Source organism: Nicotiana tabacum, chromosome 2 (assembly GCF_000715075.1).
Source record: "Nicotiana tabacum cultivar K326 chromosome 2, ASM71507v2, whole genome shotgun sequence".
Classification (NCBI taxonomy): domain Eukaryota; kingdom Viridiplantae; phylum Streptophyta; class Magnoliopsida; order Solanales; family Solanaceae; genus Nicotiana; species Nicotiana tabacum.
The window spans coordinates 4,756,102-4,779,971 of NC_134081.1; the positions used below are offsets into that span (position 1 = coordinate 4,756,102).

Here is a 23,870-nt window from a genome sequence, read left to right on the forward strand (position 1 = left end):
GCTATGACCAGAATGCAGGTACGTCTTCAATGCCATGTCCCACCATGCACATCAACATCAACATCAAAAATCTGCACGCAAGATGCAGAAGTGTAGTATGAGTATAACCGACTCTATATACTCAATAAGTAACAAACCTAACCTTAGGTTGAAAGTAGTGATGAGCTGGGACAAAGGCCGGATTCCAACACCAATAGCCAACAATAGTTCATAACAATATAATAAAAGAAATAACTAAGAGATTCTCAGCTCAGCTCGTTAATAGTTACGAAAAAATAGTCCTGCTTTTCAGGTATAACAGTAAAACCTAAATCCTTCACCGAAATCACCAAAATATGAGTGAGTCAGAAAAACTGTGATTTTCCCGAAACCTTTCAACAATAAATAAGATGTTTCATTATCATATAGCATGAGGAAAGTACTTCTCTATGCCTACATATCAGTGTGCACGTGAAATCATGAATGTCACCAAAACCGCGTAGCATGGGGAAATGCATCTCTATGCATGTATATCAAGTATGCATATCAAATGCAATGCATCACAATGGTGAACTCATGTACTCACACTCTTAGAGTACTCAATCTCATTGTCTCACACTTTCCACTCATCACGCTCAATCACTAGACATACTCAGTCACTCAACAGTGAACATGGCAAATCCAACCCTCAACATTCTTAGTCACTCAGCGCTGTACATGGAAGATCCAACCCAAATGAATCAATAGCAACTGCGCTTACTATGGGTGTGCAGACTCCGGAGGGGTAGATCCAACCCAACCGCTATAACAAGCCAATCATGGCATGAATCAATAAATCATGTTGCGGCGTGCAGTGATGATATCATATATCAATAAATGGCAACACAGAATGAGATATGATATGCAAATGAATGAGTATGATTGAGTATGTAATTGCAATGTAAGAAAATAACTCAACAGCAGGAATGACCTCAGTGGGTCTCAACAGGATAAGCATATAGCCTAGGCATGGTTTCTAACATAAATCACAGCTCAATTACTCTAGCACGTAGAGATTTCATGAATAGAAACAAGATTAGGTCACTACACAGTACCACAGAATCAATCAAGTCATAATTCACACAGTGCACTCCCACACGCCCGTCACCTAACATGTGCGTCACCTCAACACCAAACACATATCATGTAGATTCATGGATTCATACCCTCAGCACCAAGTTTATAAGTGTTACTTACCTTGAACAAGCCAAATCTAATACCAAGCAAGCCAAATGATACTCCAAAATGCCATCCCGCGTGTACCGACTTCCGAACCGCTCGAAACTATCCAAAAGTAACTCAAATTCATCAAATAATGCCTAAGGAAACAATTCCAAATAATAAAGGTCGAATCTTTAATCAAAATCGCAAAGTCAACCAAAAGTCAAATCCGATCCCGCACCTTGAAACCCGACGAAGCTCACAAAATCTGACAATTCATCCAATTACGAGCCCAACCATACTAGTTTCACTCAAATCCGACTCTGAATCGATGTTCAAAACTCAAAACTTCACTCTATGAAACTTTACAAAAATAAACACCAATTTTCTCTTTAAAATCAATAATCATACGCCAAAAATGAAGATTAATTCATGAAATATAATCACAAGCAAGCCAAGAATGCTTACCCCAATCTGTGTGGAGAATTTCCTCTCCAAAATTGCCCAGAACCGAGCTCCAAGTTTCAAGAATGTGAATAAAACGACCAACCCTCGATATTAAAGGTTCTGCCCAGCACTGTTCGCATCTACGAAGAAAATAGCCCCTTTTGCGGCGTCGCTTCTGAGACAACATTTACTCTTCTGTGACCACAACTAACCAGCCGACCCCTCGCACCTGTGGAACATTTTTCCACTTCTGCGACATCGCAGGTGCGAGCTCCTCTTCGCTCCTGCACAAGATTTCGCTTCTGCGACCAATACTCTATAGAAGCGGCTACACCAACACCAGAAATCTTCAGAAATGCAACTAGAGGATAAATGATCTGAACCTCGTACGAAACTCATCCGAGCAACTCGGGACCACGTACGAACATTCCAATAAGCCCAATATCATAACATGGACCTACTCGAGTCCTCGAATTAGGCATAACAACATCGAAATGACGAATCACACCTCAAATTAAACTTAATGAACTTTTGAACTTTCAACTTCCAAAACTCGCGCCGAAACATATCAAATCAACTCGGAATGAACTCAAATTTTGCACACAAGTCCCAAATCAAATAATGAATCGATTCCAATTCCTAGAACTAAAATACGAATCCGATATCCTCAAAGTCAACTCTCGGTCAAACTTATGCACTTTCCAAATCTTCAAATTTTTAACTTTCGCCAATTAGCGTCGAAACCTTCTAGAAATATTCAAATGCAAATCCGGGCATGCGCCCGAGTCCAAAATTATCATCCGCACCTAACGGAACCATCAAAACTCCAATATGAGGTCAAATACTAAAAAGTCAAACTTGGTCAACTCTTCCAACTCTAAAGTTTCAATCATGAAATTCATTCTTCCAAATAAATTCTGAATAACCTGAAAACCAAAACCGACGATTCACATAAGTCATAATACATCGTACAATGCTGCTCAAGACTTTAAATAGCTGAACATAATGCATATGATCGAAACGACCGAATGGGTCGTTATAATATGCGTATTAATATCACAATGTATCACAAATCGCACCTCAAGTGCCCAATATCACAACTTGCTAAGAAACCAACCATAATAGTGTTTTCACAATAAATAGCCCATGGCTCAACCATAATATGCAAAAACTCTCAACAATAACAACCGAATATGAATAACTCAACAAAATAGTATTTCACAACTTTACAACTTTGCCTCAATGTAAATCATGTCCTTCATAACTCTATACCAATTTCAACAAAAAGATATTCCAAGAATAACAACTTCAATTGAAGAACTCAACGGTTAAATAATGAATAAAGAATAGAGGAAACAATACTTCAACTAAACATGTAAAGACAATTAACAAGTAAGACATAAGACAAGTAGAGCATGTGAATATAGACTAATGATGATGAATATACCATGTTAAGGTAACTCAATTAAGGCATGAAAGGAATCTACATAGCTAAAATCAATCAATTTTCACATTTAGCCCATGTACACACTCGTCACCTCATGTACACGTCTTTTACATATCACAATTAACACAAACCAACACCAATCCTAAGGGGTATTTCCCCCACACAAAGTTAGGCAAGACACTTACCTCAAAACACGCTAACTCAATCCACTAGTCGGCCTTTTCCTCGATTATCCAATTCCGAACGGCTCGAATCTAGCCAAAACAACTTCATACCATAAATATAAACTATAGGAAGCTATTCTGAACAATAAAGTTACGATCTTTAAAGAGAAATAAAAAGTCAACTCAAAAAGTCAACCTCAAGCTCACATCTCGGAACCCAACCAAAATAACATAATCCGAACACCCATTTGATGACGAGTTCAATCATACAAGAATTACTCAATCCGACCTCAAATTGCCTTTCAAATCCCTAAAATTTGCCTATTCATTAAACAATGCAACGTAATTTTATTATGAAACTACGTCGTTTTGATCCGGGTCATGGCAAGCCAACAATTGGACTGGATCGGTCAAATTGGGCTAAAAGAATTAGGCCTGATTTGTGTATAACTCAACTAAAAATGGCATTAATCCAAACCTTTAAACCCCTTAATAAATTAATTAATAATCTAATGCTAAATTCTATAAACACACACAACAAACCTAAAAATAATATAATGTAGGAGAAATGAAAAGAGCAAAAATTAGATATTTACAATACATATACATAGCTCTCTTTGAGGGGAGGCTTGGAGCAATGGTAAAATTGTTTCCGTGTGACCTATAACTCACGAGATCGCCGTAAATGCAACTACTAATGCTTGCATTAGAGTAGAATGTCTACATCATATCCCTGGGGTACGGCCTTTCCCCGAACCGCAAGAACACAAAATGCCTTGTACATCGGGCTACCCTTATACATAGCTCTCTTTGTTTGACAACATGGGCATCTGGTATATGCATATAAATGTATATAACGACATCCCAAAATTAAGCCAAAAACACTGCATTTCGTGCTCAAAGAAAGACATTTACAATTTACGCTGCAACTTCTCTTTATTTTATTTTTTTTTGGGGTGGGGGCGGGGGGGGGGGGTGGGTTCTTTTTACACAGGCTTTTTTCTCATCACAATATAGTATCTTAGCATTAGCCTTATCTACACATTGAAGTGTTTTCTTTAATTCAAGTGAGTATTCCTTGTTACCCTTTGTATGCAATAGGTATAGCCTTCAATGGAATAGCTTTCTTTAAAGTAATTCCCATTCTTTCATTCATGTCCAAATCTTCTGGCTTAACTCCATCAGCTAAAACCCAATCAAACTTTTGCAAAACTGACCCTAAAGCCAATGGCAACACACGAGAAGCGAGTGGAATTGCAGGGCACATTCTTCGACCAGAACCAAATGGTATAAACTCAAAATGCTGACCCTTATAATCAACCATGTTAGGTTTCAAAAATCTCTCTGGCTTGAACTTTAAAGGGTTTTTCCAAGTCGTTGGATCCCTACCAATAGCCCAAACATTAACAAGAACTTGGGTTTCTTTTGGTATGTAATACCCTAACATGGTACAAGAATCCATTGCCATGTGTGGAACTAAGAATGGAAGTGGAGGGTGTAACCTTAGGGTTTCTTTGATCACTGCTTTTAAGTATGGGAGTTTGTCCAAGTCTTCTTCTTCTAACTTCCTTGTGGGATTGATGACTCTTCTTAGCTCAACTTGGACTTTTTGGAGAGTGTTAGGGTTGTGGAGAAGCTCCGCCATTGCCCATTCTAACGTGCTTGTTGTTGTATCTGTCCCTGCTGTGAACATCTCCTGATAACGATAGACCAGTAAGAGTTAGAGAGAACACGTTTTTATTTATTCAATTATGTTTTCAACATGAAGAGCGTGTAATATTTACGAAAAATTTTATACCGCCAATTAAGAGAATTTGGAACTTCTTAGGGAACACCAGTAAATAAAGCATAAAAAATAAGTTTATTTGTGAACATCTCCTTTAAATAGACCAGTAAGCCAACTATTTTAAGATCGGCAAAGGATCAAATATGCCCCTCTACTTTCGGAAATGGTCTAAGAATATCCCTTGTTATACTATTGGGTTATTTATACCCCTGCATTCATACTTTGGGTTCAAATATACCCCTTATTTAAACGGAGGGACACCTGTCATCATCCTATTGGTCAATTCTAAATATCTCCTAATTAATTAAAAAGACTCATTACTCATACCCGAAAAATAATTTTTTTTGTAAAAACTGGAAAAAACTAAATTATATTTTTTACTAAAAACTGATAACAACGAAATATATTTTTTTTCAGTTTTTACAAAAAATAAATGCTTTAAAAAAACTGAAAAATATTTTCTAAAACAATAATTTTGTAAAAACTTGAAAAAAAAACTGAAAAGCAATTTTCCAAAGCAATTAAAAACTGGAAAAAACTGAAATATTTTTAACTAAAAACTGAAAAAACATTGCTTTAGAAAATTGCTTTTTAGTTTTTTTCAGTTTTTATAAAAATATTGTTTTAGAAAATATTTTTAGCTTTTTTTAAAGCAGTTTTGTGTAAAAACTAGAAAAAAAATATTTTCATTTTTTTCAGTTTTTAGTAAAAAATATTTCAGTTTTTTTCAGTTTTTACAAAAACAATTGCTTTAGAAAATTGATTTTCAGCTTTCCTTTTTCAGTTTTTACAAAAATATTATTTTAGAAAATATTTTTCAGCTTTTTCTAAAGCAGTTTTTTTTCAGTTTTTACAAAAACAATTGCTTTAGAAAATTGATTTTCAGCTTTTCTTTTTCAGTTTTTACAAAAATATTATTTTAGAAAATATTTTTCAGTTTTTTCTAAAGCAGTTTTTTTGTAAAAACTGGAAAAAAAATAATTTCATTTTTTTCAGTTTTTAGTAAAAATAATTTCAATTTTTTTCCAGTTTTTACAAAAAATAATTGCTTTAAAAAATTGCTTTTCGGGTATGAGTAATGGGTCTTTTTAATTAATTAGGAGATATTTAGAATTGACCAACAGGATGATGACACGTGTCCCTTCGTTTAAATGAGGGGTATATTTGAACCCAAAGTATGACTGCAGGGGTATAGATAACCCAATAGTATAACGAGGGGTATTCTTAGACCATTTTCGAAAGTAGAGGGGTATATTTGGCTCTTTGCCGTTTTAAGTTTCTTGAGTTTTTTCAAGCATTATTTTCTATTTTACTTTAATTTCTGTACCCATAGACAAGAGTGAGTTACTCTAGTGGTGAGCACCCTCCGCTTCCAACCAAGAGGTTGTGAGTTCGAGTCACCCCAAGAATAAGGTGGGGAGTTCTTGGAATGAGGGAAGCGAGAGTCTATCGAAAACAGCCTCTCTACCCCAGGGTAGGGGTAAGGTCTGCGTACAAACTATCTCTCTAGACTCCACTAGTGCGATTATACTTGGTTGTTGTTGTTGTTGTTATGTACACCTATAATGTATTATACTTTTTGTACAAAGTTAGATTACATCAAACTTTTTCTTTTCTTTTCTTTTTTTTTTTTTGGTCATGAACCAAGAATTATCCGCTGAGGTTATCATTACTTAGTCCAAGATAGGTTTAAATTCAATTTTATTTTGTCTGTGAGTTCCATTCCAATTTAGTCAATTAGTTGATTGGAACCGTTTGTTTTTCAATCCAACTTTAATAGAATCACCATAGGAAGTATAGTTTAATGAACAATATTGATTTGCCGTACGATTTGGTGGTTGGACACCAACAATATAAAGATCAAGGAAATATTTCAAACAACCATTTTGGTGTGATCTGTAGAAATCTAAAACAACCAAACCGTAGGCAAAATGTGCTTTTCACCAAATCTTTGAAAAGATCAATTGCGGTATATTGTCAACTATATTTAAATCATTGATCATGAAAAAGAACTCCATTTTGTAACGACCAAACTACCATATTGCTGGTTAGGTTACTCTAATTATTCAAAGAAATAAAAGTAAAGAGCTTCATAAAAAAATTGAGTTTAACTTAAATACTTTGATACCGTAGAATATTTTACACTATCGAGTCATTTAAAACATGACTAGAGCTACCCGTTCATAAATAAGTAGGAACGATAACTTGAAAAAAGGACTTCTTGCTATAACATATTAAGAGCCCGTTTGGACATAAAAAAAAATTCACTTTTTTCCAAAAACTTTTCACTTATTTTCGGAAATCAATGTTTTGGCCATAAAATTTTCAAATTTCACTTGAAGATGAATTTTGGAATTTTTCGAAAATGAAAAATTCCAAAAAGCTGTTTTCAAAATTTTCACTCATATCACTCACAAAATTTCAAAAACAACCCAAAATTATATTCATGTCCAAACACAATTCTAATTTTCAAATACCATTTTTACTTGAAATTTGTTTTTCACTTTTTTTTGGAATTTTACATTTATTATTTCCAAACGCCCACTAAATACACTGATAGCAGTAGCGTGCGCAAATTTTTTGGTTAGTGGTATGTATCAACATTTGAAGAAATAGACTAATGAATAAATCACTATAATAACAAGCGATGTCATTTTCTATATTTATACCTTTTGTATAATATCTATATATACATATTTAATAAAAAATAATTGACGAAACGATGTGACGTGCATGACACCGCTTGCCGTAAGATATATCTAACCCTGGCTAATAAAGTAAAAATCTTTGCATTATCAGTATATATACTTTAAATTCAACAAATATTAAGCATATAGAGGGATAGAGAACACTTACGAAAAGAATGACATTGATTGTTCGAGAGGAAAACTTCGAAGGACCCTCCACACCATCACCACGATATTGAAGAAGCACGTCTAAATAATCCTTCTTCATTTCTTCATCATTTTTCATATCTTCCATTCTTTCTTTAAGAAATCCACCAGCTATATCAAATGCCATTTTCACATGAAACTGTGTCTTTCTCCTAATACCTTGTGGATCAATGGATCTCAAAATAGGGAAAAAATCAGCCATATTAGGTTTTCCTGCAAATTCCATAACTTTCCCTGCATGGTAAAAGAACTTTGCACCTCTATTTGATTTTGGATCCAATAAATCTTTTGAAAACATGAGGTTTCCAATTAGGTTAAAAGCCATTAAAAAGAAAAACCTCCCCACATCAATGGAAGTAGTACCAGAGTTTCCTGCATCTCCAATGAATTTCACCATTTGATCAATGCATTTTGTACGTGTACCTCTCATTACGTCGAGACGACTCGTAACAAAGAACTCTTTCGTGCTTAATCTTCTTAACATACGCCAATGTGGTCCGTATTGATTAGTGATGAGTGAACCCTCATTGCCAAAATCTCCTTTCATGGCTTCATAAATTTTCCTACCTGCAGTACCGAAGAGTATGGTGTAGCGGTTAATGAAGCGGGTGGAGACAATATATAGGAGACTAGTGTTCAAATTTAAGCAAAAAAAGAGATGTACAAGTTGTCATCACCGTTATTTTAAAAAGGCGAATACATGAACAACTACTTCTTAAACTTGTTAGTATATTTATTTAGACACTTGAACCTAAGCTTGTTCAAGTTGAGCACTTGAATACATGATAATCTGTCCCTGTTAAACATTTTCAGGGATCAAACCTTTGAAAAGCTTCTGCGCGTGTTCTCAAGCGCCTATTACGTAAATAAATTAACCGTTTAAAATATGTCACCTCCTTTATATATACATCATACATAAGCCTTTGTTATAACTCTAAATACATAATTTACCCATCTGCATCAAAATTCCTGTTACACATCTCATGTTCACGGAAAACCTTTTATACATTCAACCTTTCAAAAGTGTGTTTAAGACACACCACTTTTGTGCTTGACCAATTTTTCAGATAACATAAAAGTCACACCCTAATAGGGTCGTGACACGTATCAATGACTTTAAAAAGGAAAAAAAAAATTAGAAATTACAATTAAAACCCATCTTCTTCATCTTCCCATTTTCTATCTTAAGCACCATTGTTGCTTCTACCATAGGTGTTTGTAAGAAAGTTTTCAACAACACCAAAATTCAACCATACTATCTAAATAACTAGTCGAAAATAATCGAGCAACAAATTGAATACAACAACCCAATAATCAACAAGACTCAATTGAATTTTCAAGCTTTTTTCGACCCCCAACAATGGTGGATTTTAGATGTTTTCACCAAACCATCAATACTACTGTTAAAACTTTTAAATCTATCACAAATAAATAATTTTCACAAAATTTGGACAATAAACCAACCAAAATCGCTCAATTTTAGATCTAAAAATTTATGTTCTTTCAAAAATTCTATTTGGGGAAGAAGATGAGGGGGAGGGTGGTCTGAGGAAGAAGGCCAGGGGGAGGGGGAGGGGTTCCTGTGGGGAGAGAAGACAAAAAATGGGATTTTTTACGGACTTCACGTACTTTTTTTGTGTGTAAACACGCAAGTGCTATCTGGTCAAAAGTAGTGTCTTAGACACACTTTTGAAAGGTTGAGTGTAAAATGTTCCCGTGAAAGAGAGGTATGTAACAGGGACTTCGCTTCAAGATTGATGGGTAAACTATGCATTTTGACTTGTTATAACAAACAAAAGTAAGACTCTGAAAAAGAACCCAATTAATTAAAAACAAGACCCGCTCCGTTAAACAAAAGACTTGCTCCATTCGGAAAAAGATCAAGAGCTATTTTTCCAAAATGTCCTCAAAAAAAGAAATCAAATATCTAATAGGAATACCTCATCATGTGTTGTGCTGAGTTAGAATAGACCCTTAATTCGAGTGTCTAAGTATATAAAATATGCTGGCACTTAAAAAATAAATTCCTACCTGCAAGCACCATGTCATGGTTCTTGAACATTTCACGTGCAACATCATTGGAAGAAATTACGACTGTGCTCATTGAACCTAACCAAAGTGTCATTATAGGACCATATTTGGTGGCTAATTTTGCAAATGAGACATGAGGTGCAAAACCTGATTGAAAAATGTTTGTCACTAGCTGCCACCACCTTGGTCCTGGTGGCAACTGCCCTAATTCTTCCAACCGCCGTTGTCTTCTCTCAGTCACCATTGCCCATGCAATCCATACAAGTAAGAGTAGGATCAACCCTAAAATTTCACACTCCATTGCTTTTGTTTGTTTTGACAAGAATCAAAATGGTTGTTTAGCACAAAAAAGGTCTCCTTAACTTTTTTTCAACAACCTGCATATCAAAGGAAGTAAGATCAGGGTTAAAGAAAAAAAGAATACTCCCTCATTAAAGAAAAGAAGAAATAGTTTGGAACTTATGATCTTAAATAAGTAATGAAATTTTATGGCTATAAAATCATAACATGAAGGATAAAATATGATATTTATAGTTAAATTTTTTGTTTAATATGAAAAAATATATATATTTTAAAGAGTGTCACATAAAATGATACAGTAAAAAATAAAGTCTTTTCTTTTCCTTTCTTTCTTCCTTTTTTTTTGTTGGTTTGGATTGGGGACTTGGTTTTTGGGCTTGTGGGATGAAGGGAGAAAAAATGGGTGAAATTCAAAAATATCGAGATTTACAAGTGATAATTGAAAAATAGTCACAGTTTCAAAAATAATCGAAATTTAGCTACTTTTCATGTAAAGATAAATTTGAACGAAAACACTATTCAAATTCGAAAAATATTCCAGCACAATATACTGGAGTTCCAGTATAATATACTGGACTTCCAGCATAATATACTGGTCCAGCATAATATGCTGGAAGTTCATACACAGGTGCTCCAATCTTTAGTATATTATGCTGGAACTTTCCGTGTGATGGAGTTCCAACATAATATATTGGAATTTCGTACACATGTGTACCAATCTATAGTATATTATGATGGGACTTTCCGTGTTGCAGCAAAATAGTGACTATTTTTAAATGACTTTGCAAACGCTAGCTATTTTTCAATTAACAATCCGAAAACTGGTTAACCCGTGCTATTTTAACAGAAAAAATTAGTTGGAATGAACACTTTTTATGTTGACTATTAAAATTTAGCTGCTATTTAAAATGTAATAGAAAAATAGTCACTATTTAATGGAAAAAAATTATTTGGAGAAAAGTTTCCAACTTTGACACGTAAATGGAAGCAAGAATCCACAAGATCTAGTTTCGTCAACAGGTGGTTAATTAAAGATTTTTAGAATCAAGTTGGTGAAATTTAAATGAATAAAGTGATTGAGAAAGCAAAATGGATACTGCCACTTGATGACAAACGACAAAACCTAGGTCAGTTTCTTTGAAAGCAAAGGAAAACGAGTGCAAGAATTGCATATAAAAGAGGGTGGGATGTGTAATATCCCTCCATCCTTAATAAGAGATATCGATTTTGAGTTCACTAAAAATTGAAAAGATCTTGGTAGTAGGTTGCTAATAAGGGTTACGTAATGTGAATATAGATATACGAGTACCAAACATAGAACGAAAAACTAAAAAATCTTGAAGCTATAGCATGGGAGGATCGTTAATTAATTCTTCTAACAAAAAACTGCACGAATTTAGGTGAAGTGAGTAAAATAATTTCTTGAATTCAAATGGAATGATAGAAGCTAATTTCATGTAGTGCTATTACCAAACTTCAAGAAGATGTGATTTTGATTTTACCTTTTCTAGATGAATAGAAGAGGAAATCTTGTAATTTACGAGAAACACAAATAAAAGTTCACACAGAAAATTAAAAGGGCAAAGCATTCCACGTTTATGCAGGGTTCGGGAAAAGGACGTACTTTGAAGATTATGATATATGCAGTCTACCCTGATGCAAGCATTAATGGTTAATTTTATGGTCCGAACCCGTGACATATAGGTCACATGCAGTGGCGGAACCAGAATTTTCATTAAAGGGTGTCAAAATATATAAAAATAAACATACCAAAAAATTAAGGGGAGTCAATACATAGTATGACATCCCTTCCTATAAGGTGGCTCCGCCACTGATCACATGGCGGCAACTTTTACCGTTGCTTCAAGGCTCCCATTCATATAGAAAATTAAGAACATCAAAGAATTTTAATTCCTACTATACTAATTCAATTATGCTTTAATACCTCTTCTTGAATAACCAACCACCTTGAGCTTTCCTCCAAAGAGCTGACTACCTGTTAATTCCAGAATGAATTTGAACTTCCAGAAAAGATTGTTGATTAAACAAAGGTGAAGAAAGAAGAATTAATTCTGAAATCTGATGTGGAGAGTTTTTCTCAAATAGTAATTAAATGTGGCGTATTTTTTGAGATCCTAAAGGGCAAAGATTGAGGAATCTATTTGAGTGATCTGCAATTCTGTGTTTAGCCAATGGGAGTATTTATAAAGACAATTAAACTACAGTTGCAATCCCAGTAATCAATTAACTATGAAGTTTGTCCATTGTAATGAAGACAAGCATGGCATCTTCATTCTTTAGTTCAATATCTACTTTTATAATTTATGTACTTATTTTTTACCTCATTTTTTATAAAAGAAATACCATATATAGTTAAGTAATAACTCTATGTAATTTAGAGGCGGTCTCACGATTTGAAGGTGGCGAGAGTAAATGAGCGAACTGCTCAACCAGTGGCCCCCTTTAACTTTTGATTTTAATAGTTTCAAGCAAAATATATGACCGTTTTTAATATATATACACTTATATATTTAGAATTTTTGTCGAAGTTAACCGAACCCGGTGACCCCTCTTCTCCGAGCATAGGCCCGCCTTTGCTGCGGATGACTTACACACAATGGCTAATCACTTCAACAATTTACTTTAGCATGCAAAGTAGCCAATCGTGTCTTTTGGTTAATTACTTTTGCTATAGATTACCTCATTATAAATTTGTTTGAGATATCATTATGTAATTAATTCGGCAAAATTTTTGATACCCATTTTTTAAAGTACCAATCTTGTACCTATCTCGATGATAATGTTTTTAAAATTTTACGTAAATATTAAGAGCAAAAACACATAGCCTTTGAAGATGTAAACATATTTTTAATTTTTTTTTTCTGGAAAATTATTTTCAAGTTCATTCTTTTTAATTCTTGTTTTTTTAAGTTCATTCTAGAAAATACAAACATGGTTAGGTAGCTGACATAAGACGGGTTTTTTCTTTCTCCCAAGCAAAATATGCAAGTTTTTCTATATGAATTGCTTCCGATAAATTAGAAAAGAATAAATTACTATTATAAAAGCATAATACAACAGCTACTTTTAAAGTCTTAAATATTAAAAATCTAATTAAATGATAATTTTACTTAATGTGAAATTAGTTTTTAAAGGTGAAAAGATTATCAATATTTTGTATTGGAGTTTCCCGCTTTTATAATTATAATATAATAAGATCGATAAATATATATTAATAATAAAAAGTATAGGTACTTGAAAGAAAATAATAAATGTATCGACAAAGAAAAATCGGGTTAGGAGATAACTCGTAATCGATCCGGTCGTTGGACCCTGAACCCACCAAACCTGTATATTTCATGTAATGATATTGATCTAAAATAGCATAACATATTGATTTTTAGTATCTAAATTACAGACCTAAATAACATTATTTGTGCTAAAAGTCAATAAACTTATAATTACCTTAAAGAAATACGTACAATTATTTACTAATAATTTCGATATATATATTTTAGTATCTTATCTTTATTTCATTTATCTAATTGGTTTTGTGTTCTAACATGTATAAGTTTACAAAAGAAATTGATGTACATTATATTATTCACTATAACGAATTATAGTTCAAAAGGCAGTCTTGTCATTTGTAAGCTTATTTGTAGATATTATTGTTATTCGTAATTAATTACGGATATATTTTTCAAATGTATACTACATAAATTGAAAAGTAGAAACTTTTAGCCTATAATTATTTTTTAAAGGTACTTGTTGTAAGGTGTATTGTGAATACCCTTTGAAATATTCACGCTAAAAGAGTACTATTTTATAATATTAGAATTCCTAAACCTATAAGGGAGTTCCATGTGCACGAGACTTCATTTGTAGTTTTTTATTCTCTTTTAATTAACTTTTATTTTACTAAAATTATTAATAAGTAATTGGTTATAATTCTATACAAAGAATAATGACTCCTAAATCTAAAAAGAGTTCAAGTGGACGAAACTTTCCTACTTCAATTTTTTTGGGTGTTACTTTTATTTTACAACTATATTGTCTTACCTAGTTTAAACAATGGAGAATTCAATACAAAAAATTTAGTTAAATTTTGAATTCCTAAATATAAGGAAAATAATTAAATGATTATTCCTTATATTAGGAAAAATAATAAAATGACTATTGTATCTAGCATGAAATATATTTTTAAAGGGTAAAAAAGACGAACGACATTTCGCTAAGAGTATTCGTACTTTTAATATAATATATATAAATATAGGTTTAATAGATCATAATCAAACTAAATTGCTGTTTTCTTTTTTAAGTACCCAACGAGGGAGATGAGGACTTATTAGCCTGGACCACGATATCATCGTCACCTTATAATATACTAATTATAATCTAATGATTAACCAATTTCCTCAAAAGAAAGGAAATATATATTTAAAAAAATCAGTGCACAATGAAACAAAAATTGCATATATAGGATTGAGCATAATACACCAAAAGGATGATCATAGAAAATTAAAGAAATGATATTCTCAAAGATTGTGATATGTTTGACCCGGGTTCAGGAAAAATGACAATATTATTGTTCATGATCTTGTTCTTTTTTTTTTTTTCTACTCGTTTATCATTTTTTCATTTTTTTAAAAAATTTTAATCTTTTTTTAAATAATTAAAATATAAAAGAATAAGTTTTAGAAAAAATATCCTCACTAAGTGGGGTAAGGCAGGAGAAGGTGGGGGACCTTGAGCTTGATGTGTACTTTTGTTGATTAAGGTGTCGTTAATTGGTTGTAGGAAAGAAAACAAAACTATAAATTTACGCTTTATATCCATTTTATTTTCCTACGCTTTTTAAGAGGAAAAGAATTTCATGTAAATCTTTATTAAAGAAAACTGTCAAAATTATCTTTTGATAAATATTTACCTAGTTATATTTGTTGCAGCAAGATTTATGACAAATCAAATAATATTTTTACTTAACAAATTAAGAAAATATTAAAAATTAAGACAAGTTAATTTGTTAAAGAAATTATGCACAGTATTTATTTATCATTAAGGTGCTTATATCAATTCTATAATATTTTATTAAAAACTCAAAACTTCGCACTTCATCAATGCCTCCATCCTAATTATTTGTAGTGGCCTTTGATTTGTACCATAGATGCCCTTTCATGAGTTTTAAATTCCAATATCGAATTGCATACCATCTTACAATATACTCCACTCTTTCGAATTTGGACAAAAAGAAATAAATAAAATTTTTTACATAATAACTGGTCGTATTGACTGTTTATTTTACATAAATTATATAATGATTATTATACATAGATGATACATATATTATACATCTGCAATTATTTTTAGTTTAAACGGTTGGATAAAAGACTATTTAGGCTCGTTTTTCAAATTTTACCATTTGTCCGGGTTGTTGCCGCCTAAACCCGACCCACCAAAAGCAGCCCGTTTGTCCTTACCCTTTTACATTTTCATTTTCTTTTTTATCGTAACATTCATATGTTTAACTTCTTTATTTTAAAATCTAAAATTGCTAACAGTAATGTTCGCGATTCACCTCCATCTACGGTGGCTGAAATTCCGCAGCGTCGGACACCTCTGAGGTGGCGCTAGCTGTCTCCCTAAGGTCATTAACTTTCTCCTTTATTTTTTCCCTACATTATATGTGTTGACTGAATTTGCGAATTTTTAGTCCGAAATTTTGATGTTTTATGTGTATTAGATAATGCATCTATTGAGTGAAATTTTTAGAAATATTTCGCTGGTTTTTCAATCAAATGACGTCTGATGCAACTGTCTTCATGACGACTACCACAGCATAAGGACAATTTGAAATCAAAATTGATAATGGGTGATCGTTTTAATTTGTTGCTTTCTCATTTATTAATGGCCTACCTAATGAAAATTACACTCTAATATATTATTGGTACTATGGATCTTCTCTCCTGATAATTATTATCCAGAATTTGTCGGTATTATTGTGGGATAAATTTCACAAATGGTCATATAACTTGTCACACCTCCTTTTTCCCGAGGGGATAAGGGATAGGGAATTTTTTCAATTTAATTAACATTATTCGAAATGAGATTATTTATTTATTCAGAGTCGCCAATTGGATTAATTTATGGTGTCCCAAGTCACCGATTTATTTTAGAATCCCAAATCGAGAAAATTTGACTCTTATTTTTGGTCCGCGAATACAGAAGACCGGGTAAGGAATTCTGTTAACCTGGGAGAAGGTGTGAGGCACTCCCGAGTTCTGTGATTTTAGCACGGTCGCTTACCAATTAATACTTGGCGTAATTATCTGATTTATTACATGTTTTAAACCATTGTGCATTTTTGTCTTTTACCGCTTTTTAATATTTATGAAATTTATTTGAACAAGTCGCGATGTCGCACACTTGTCGTTTTGGTACACATTGCAAAACGCGGCACGTGAAACGCACCCGCGATTTACAACATGTTTATTTTTATTATTATTTGAAGTTATGGTCAAGTCGCGTGAAACGCGTACTTGAATTGGGGTTTACATATCATGACTATGCCACATGAACCGTACCCATAGTCACGATAATTTATTATTAATCGCGCCTAAATCAAGGTATGGTGTTCGAATATTATTCAATTACTAATTTTGACATTATTGTAAGGTCATGAGGTATGTATATTGTTATGGAGGAAATGAAGTAAATTAATTATGGAAAAAGTTGGCTAGCTTGTGAATGTTTATTTATTTTTGGTCATGTGCAATAATTAGCCCATAAATACGCTAGGGAAGTTCAATTAAAGTCTTACACCAATCATGGCCCAACCTAATCTCTTATAATTTTACTGCTAACCAATATTTGAAATTAGACTAAATTTATGGCAGGAAAAGATAGATGCTGGCAGGATCAATTTAGTCACTAAGATAGGATATCAAAATGAAACTAAGGCATGCTAAAATGGAAAGTCATTACTTCATTGAATAAACAAGAAAAGTAACGAATTAATACATATTCATCAATAAAATTAACCATATGAACTACTAAAAAGAACAATAAATTAATCTTAACAAATACTCAACATGAGAAAAAATTAATCTTAGCATACTCATATGTAATATATTTAAAAGGTCAATTATTAATAATTTAAAAAATTCTATACAAAAGGGGACTATTTCGCTGGGTTTTCGGCTCGTTTTTATGGTGATTTTTAGCTTGGTTTCCAGTTGGTTCGGGGCTGGAGTTTAGGTGGTGTATTGCTGGATTTTTTGAAAGAAAGCCGAAGAAAGAATGACACGAGTAGAAATTTTCTTATCCTAGAAGAAGAAAAATAAATTTTTCTCAATTCCTTCCTCCCCATTTTTTCCTTTCTCTCTCCCTGTTTTTTCCATCACATTTCTCTTCTATTTATAGAAAAAAATTCGGAATTTTCAGATTTTTATTTTTTATTATTTTTTTATTTTTTTATTTTTAATTAAAAATAATTTTCATATCCCATTTTTCTTATTTTAAAAAAAAATAATTTCCCACTTTCCTTTACTTTTATTTTTTAATTTTTCACTTTTTTTACTTTTAATATATTTAAAATCCCACTTTTTTTACTTTTTTTTTATTTTTCACTTATTTTACTTTTCTTTTTTTATTTTCCACTTACTTTTACTTTTTTTAAAAAAAAAAAATCAGATACCCTTACTTTTATTTTTTAATTCCAACTTTATTTTACTTTTTATTTTTTAAATTTCCACATTCTTTTACTTTTATTTTTTTTAATTTTCCACTTTCTTTTACTTTTTTTATTAAACAATTTTTACCTACTTTTACTTTTACTTTTTAATTTTATATTTCTACTTTTCCTATTTTTTAATTCCCATCCGATTTTTTTTAAATAATAATTAATTTTTATTTATTTTTGGTTTTTAATTCATTTTATTTAAAAATAATAATAAAAATAATACTAATAGTAATAATTGACCTTTTAAATTATTAATAATTTATATATATATATATATATATATATATATATATATATATATATATATATATATATATATATATATATATTACATATGAGTATGCTAAGATTAATTTTTTAAATTATTAATAATTGACCTTTTAAATATATTACATATGAGTATGCTAAGATTAATTTTTTCTCATGTTGAGTATTTGTTAAGATTAATTTATTGTTCTTTTTAGTAGTTCATATGGTTAATTTTATTGATGAATATGTATTAATTCGTTACTTTTCTTGTTTATTCAATGAAGTAATGACTTTCCATTTTAGCATGCCTTAGTTTCATTTTGATATCCTATCTTAGTGACTAAATTGATCCTGCCAGCATCTATCTTTTCCTGCCATAAATTTAGTCTAATTTCAAATATTGGTTAGCAGTAAAATTATAAGAGATTAGGTTGGGCCATGATTGGTGTAAGACTTTAATTGAACTTCCCTAGCGTATTTATGGGCTAATTATTGCACATGACCAAAAATAAATAAACATTCACAAGCTAGCCAACTTTTTCCATAATTAATTTACTTCATTTCCTCCATAACAATATACATACCTCATGACCTTACAATAATGTCAAAATTAGTAATTGAATAATATTCGAACACCATACCTTGATTTAGGCGCGATTAATAATAAATTATCGTGACTATGGGTACGGTTCATGTGGCATAGTCATGATATGTAAACCCCAATTCAAGTACGCGTTTCACGCGACTTGACCATAACTTCAAATAATAATAAAAATAAACATGTTGTAAATCGCGGGTGCGTTTCACGTGCCGCGTTTTGCAATGTGTACCAAAACGACAAGTGTGCGACATCGCGACTTGTTCAAATAAATTTCATAAATATTAAAAAGCGGTAAAAGACAAAAATGCACAATGGTTTAAAACATGTAATAAATCAGATAATTACGCCAAGTATTAATTGGTAAGCGACCGTGCTAAAATCACAGAACTCGGGAGTGCCTCACACCTTCTCCCAGGTTAACAGAATTCCTTACCCGGTCTTCTGTATTCGCGGACCAAAAATAAGAGTCAAATTTTCTCGATTTGGGATTCTAAAATAAATCGGTGACTTGGGACACCATAAATTAATCCAATTGGCGACTCTGAATAAATAAATAATCTCATTTCGAATAATGTTAATTAAATTGAAAAAATTCCCTATCCCTTATCCCCTCGGGAAAAAGGAGGTGTGACAAGTTATATGACCATTTGTGAAATTTATCCCACAATAATACCGACAAATTCTGGATAATAATTATCAGGAGAGAAGATCCATAGTACCAATAATATATTAGAGTGTAATTTTCATTAGGTAGGCCATTAATAAATGAGAAAGCAACAAATTAAAACGATCACCCATTATCAATTTTGATTTCAAATTGTCCTTATGCTGTGGTAGTCGTCATGAAGACAGTTGCATCAGACGTCATTTGATTGAAAAACCAGCGAAATATTTCTAAAAATTTCACTCAATAGATGCATTATCTAATACACATAAAACATCAAAATTTCGGACTAAAAATTCGCAAATTCAGTCAACACATATAATGTAGGGAAAAAATAAAGGAGAAAGTTAATGACCTTAGGGAGACAGCTAGCGCCACCTCAGAGGTGTCCGACGCTGCGGAATTTCAGCCACCGTAGATGGAGGTGAATCGCGAACATTACTGTTAGCAATTTTAGATTTTAAAATAAAGAAGTTAAACATATGAATGTTACGATAAAAAAGAAAATGAAAATGTAAAAGGGTAAGGACAAACGGGCTGCTTTTGGTGGGTCGGGTTTAGGCGGCAACAACCCGGACAAATGGTAAAATTTGAAAAACGAGCCTAAATAGTCTTTTATCCAACCGTTTAAACTAAAAATAATTGCAGATGTATAATATATGTATCATCTATGTATAATAATCATTATATAATTTATGTAAAATAAACAGTCAATACGACCAGTTATTATGTAAAAAATTTTATTTATTTCTTTTTGTCCAAATTCGAAAGAGTGGAGTATATTGTAAGATGGTATGCAATTCGATATTGGAATTTAAAACTCATGAAAGGGCATCTATGGTACAAATCAAAGGCCACTACAAATAATTAGGATGGAGGCATTGATGAAGTGCGAAGTTTTGAGTTTTTAATAAAATATTATAGAATTGATATAAGCACCTTAATGATAAATAAATACTGTGCATAATTTCTTTAACAAATTAACTTGTCTTAATTTTTAATATTTTCTTAATTTGTTAAGTAAAAATATTATTTGATTTGTCATAAATCTTGCTGCAACAAATATAACTAGGTAAATATTTATCAAAAGATAATTTTGACAGTTTTCTTTAATAAAGATTTACATGAAATTCTTTTCCTCTTAAAAAGCGTAGGCTGGTATGAGGTATCAGTCTCCAACTCTCAAGCCATGCTGAATCTAATACCGTGGTTGAGCCCCTCGATAAATCGACACACTCGCTCCCTAACTGTGGAGACTAAGGCTGGTGCATGTCTGGACAACTCGATGAAACTGGCAGCATACTCTGAATGTGATCATAGCACCCTGGCACAACTGCTCAAACTCCGCGCTCCATGTATCCTGAAGGCTCTAGGGAACAAACTATCTCAGGAACCTCTTTGAACCGAGCTCAGGTGAGTGAAGCTGCCTCGGCCGAGTTACCCAACTCGTACGCTCGCCACCACTGATAAGCCACTCCCTTAAGCTACCCCACTCGACTCCACAATACCCATAGCATGGAGGATACAGTGGAATTCCTCAAGAAAACCCTGTGCATCCTCTGAAGCTAAATCGCTGAAAGTAGGAGGGCGGTGCTACTTGTACCTTTCAAGCCTGAGCTGCTCCCCCTAAGATGCTACTACCCTAACCTCGGGCTGAACTAGGACAACAGGCTGCACTGATATGACCTCCGAGACCTGGTCAACATGGACCTGCTGCTCTGGGGTACATGCGGCGAGAGTCTGTGCTCCTCTCTCAGCCTAAGATGTGGCAGGAGCAAGTGGAATCAACGCTTCCTGAGCTAGAGTTCCAAACATGCTCAAAAACTGGGTGAAGGTCTCCTGAAGTGCGGGGTAGCAATAGGTGTCTCAGGTGCGTGCCTCCCAATTAGAGCTACCGCTAGCTCCTATGTAGTAGCTCGGGCAGGTGTTCTGGTTGCACCATGTGCCTGTCCTCGGCCTCTCACGACTCTAACAGGGGGAGTGGGTGTCTAATCATTAGATCCAATTGTGCGTGTCCTCACCATTTGTGAGAGAATAGAAAGACAGAGATTTAGAATTTTGAAGTCAACAAATTCGCACGAAAAGGAATCAAAGAAGTGAAGCTTTTCCAAATAGTTCCATAGCCTCCCGAAGATAAGTACAGACGTCTCCGTACCGATCTGCAAGACGCAACTAAACCTGTTTGTGATTCATAACACTTATGAACCTAGAGCTCTGATACCAACTTGTCACGACCCCAATTTCCCTCTCTAGGGTGCCATGATCGCAGCTAGTCTCTAAGACTGGGTAAGCCTAACATACATGCAATATAAACTGAGAATTTATAAAGAACCTTCAAATAACTCAACCACTATCATATAAAAACCCCGTAACTTGACAGAACACAACTTCCCAAAATCCGGCAAATACAAGTCATAAAATCTATAAGATGGTACTGAATATCCCTATACATCAGTGTCTATAAAGGGATAAAAAAAGAAAATAGACTAGATAGAGGGTGACTCCGAGGCCTACGGACACTGGCAGATATACTTTTAAGTCGTTGAACCGGGCTCATCTCATTGGTGCCTATACTGGTAGGAGGTACCTGGATCTGCACAAAACGATGTGCAAAACTGTAGAAAGAGTACACCACAACGGTACCCAGTAAGTGCCAAGCCTAACCTCGGTAGAGTAGTGACGAGGTCAGGTCAAGGCCCTACTGGAATAAGTAAGAAACTGAATGAGTAATTAACAATGTAATAATAATAACAATGGAAATGAATTAAGTAAGAAATATACCAAGATTGGCTACACTGAGCTAAGGCAAATAATGCATCACAGAAGAAAACAAGAAATGTTATGCCAAGGAAACAAAGCAACCAAAACACAAGTGAAGTAATAGAAAAGTACCAACAAGAGTCACTACCGAGGTACCGCCTCGTGGTCTTAAATCATAAAATAATTCACAATCTTTCCTTATATCACCGCGGGAGCCTTGCATTTAGTTTTGAAAATCATTTTTTCTAAAATAACTTCCCGCATTTTAGCCTACCTTATCACATCACCTGGCTTCAAGTAGTTCCCCTACTAGAAACATGCATATCAAACCCACCTTATCTCATTGCATGTGTTTCAACCCCAAATCCTTATACCACTGCATGTGTCACAACCCAAAAATCCAACTAGCTGTGATGGCACCTAACCCAACCCACTAGGTAAGCGAATTAACAATAAACCAATTCCAATGAAATTTGATGAGACAATAATGATGAAATAACTAAGCTTTTGTACAAAATTCCAAGAACTGGTAGTACAAATCATGAGCTTCTAAGATTTAGAGTTTACAAAGCTGATATGAAATAAATACATCATCTGTCTGAAATATACATGAACAAATTAAAATTCTAAAGCTACCAAGATCAAGAGGTAGCTATGACCAGAATGCAGGTACGTCTTCAATGCCATGTCCCACCATGCACATCAACATCAACATCAAAAATCTGCACGCAAGATGCAGAAGTGTAGTATGAGTATAACCGACTCTATATACTCAATAAGTAACAAACCTAACCTTAGGTTGAAAGTAGTGATGAGCTGGGACAAAGGCCGGATTCCAACACCAATAGCCAACAATAGTTCATAACAATATAATAAAAGAAATAACTAAGAGATTCTCAGCTCAGCTCGTTAATAGTTACGAAAAAATAGTCCTGCTTTTCAGGTATAACAGTAAAACCTAAATCCTTCACCGAAATCACCAAAATATGAGTGAGTCAGAAAAACTGTGATTTTCCCGAAACCTTTCAACAATAAATAAGATGTTTCATTATCATATAGCATGAGGAAAGTACTTCTCTATGCCTACATATCAGTGTGCACGTGAAATCATGAATGTCACCAAAACCGCGTAGCATGGGGAAATGCATCTCTATGCATGTATATCAAGTATGCATATCAAATGCAATGCATCACAATGGTGAACTCATGTACTCACACTCTTAGAGTACTCAATCTCATTGTCTCACACTTTCCACTCATCACGCTCAATCACTAGACATACTCAGTCACTCAACAGTGAACATGGCAAATCCAACCCTCAACATTCTTAGTCACTCAGCGCTGTACATGGAAGATCCAACCCAAATGAATCAATAGCAACTGCGCTTACTATGGGTGTGCAGACTCCGGAGGGGTAGATCCAACCCAACCGCTATAACAAGCCAATCATGGCATGAATCAATAAATCATGTTGCGGCGTGCAGTGATGATATCATATATCAATAAATGGCAACACAGAATGAGATATGATATGCAAATGAATGAGTATGATTGAGTATGTAATTGCAATGTAAGAAAATAACTCAACAGCAGGAATGACCTCAGTGGGT

The 23,870-nt window shown here is 33.3% G+C and overlaps 1 protein-coding gene across 1 annotated transcript; it reads right to left on the reverse strand.

Moving 5' to 3' along the window:
• Positions 1 to 4,107: 4,107 nt before the first annotated feature.
• On the reverse strand, positions 4,108 to 12,435 carry LOC142168902 (iridoid oxidase-like). The gene is made up of 4 exons (XM_075230076.1): positions 12,194 to 12,435; positions 9,949 to 10,325; positions 7,880 to 8,484; positions 4,108 to 4,933 (listed from the first exon to the last, which is right to left on the reverse strand). Exons 2-4 carry the CDS (start codon positions 10,247 to 10,249, stop codon positions 4,319 to 4,321), a joined length of 1,521 nt encoding a protein of 506 aa, XP_075086177.1. The 5' UTR covers positions 10,250 to 10,325; positions 12,194 to 12,435; the 3' UTR covers positions 4,108 to 4,318.
• Between the last annotated feature and the right edge of the window lie 11,435 nt (positions 12,436 to 23,870).

Coding starts and splice junctions, on each gene's coding strand:
- LOC142168902 (XM_075230076.1), bottom strand. CDS start 10,249: ATGGAGTGTGAAATTTTAGGGTTGATCCTACTCTTACTTGTATGGATT. Junction 8,485..9,948: donor CCATGACATGGTGCTTGCAG/GTAGGAATTTAT, acceptor TCGGTACTGCAG/GTAGGAAAATTTATGAAGCC. Junction 4,934..7,879: donor CAATCAATGTCATTCTTTTC/GTAAGTGTTCTC, acceptor TATCGTTATCAG/GAGATGTTCACAGCAGGGAC.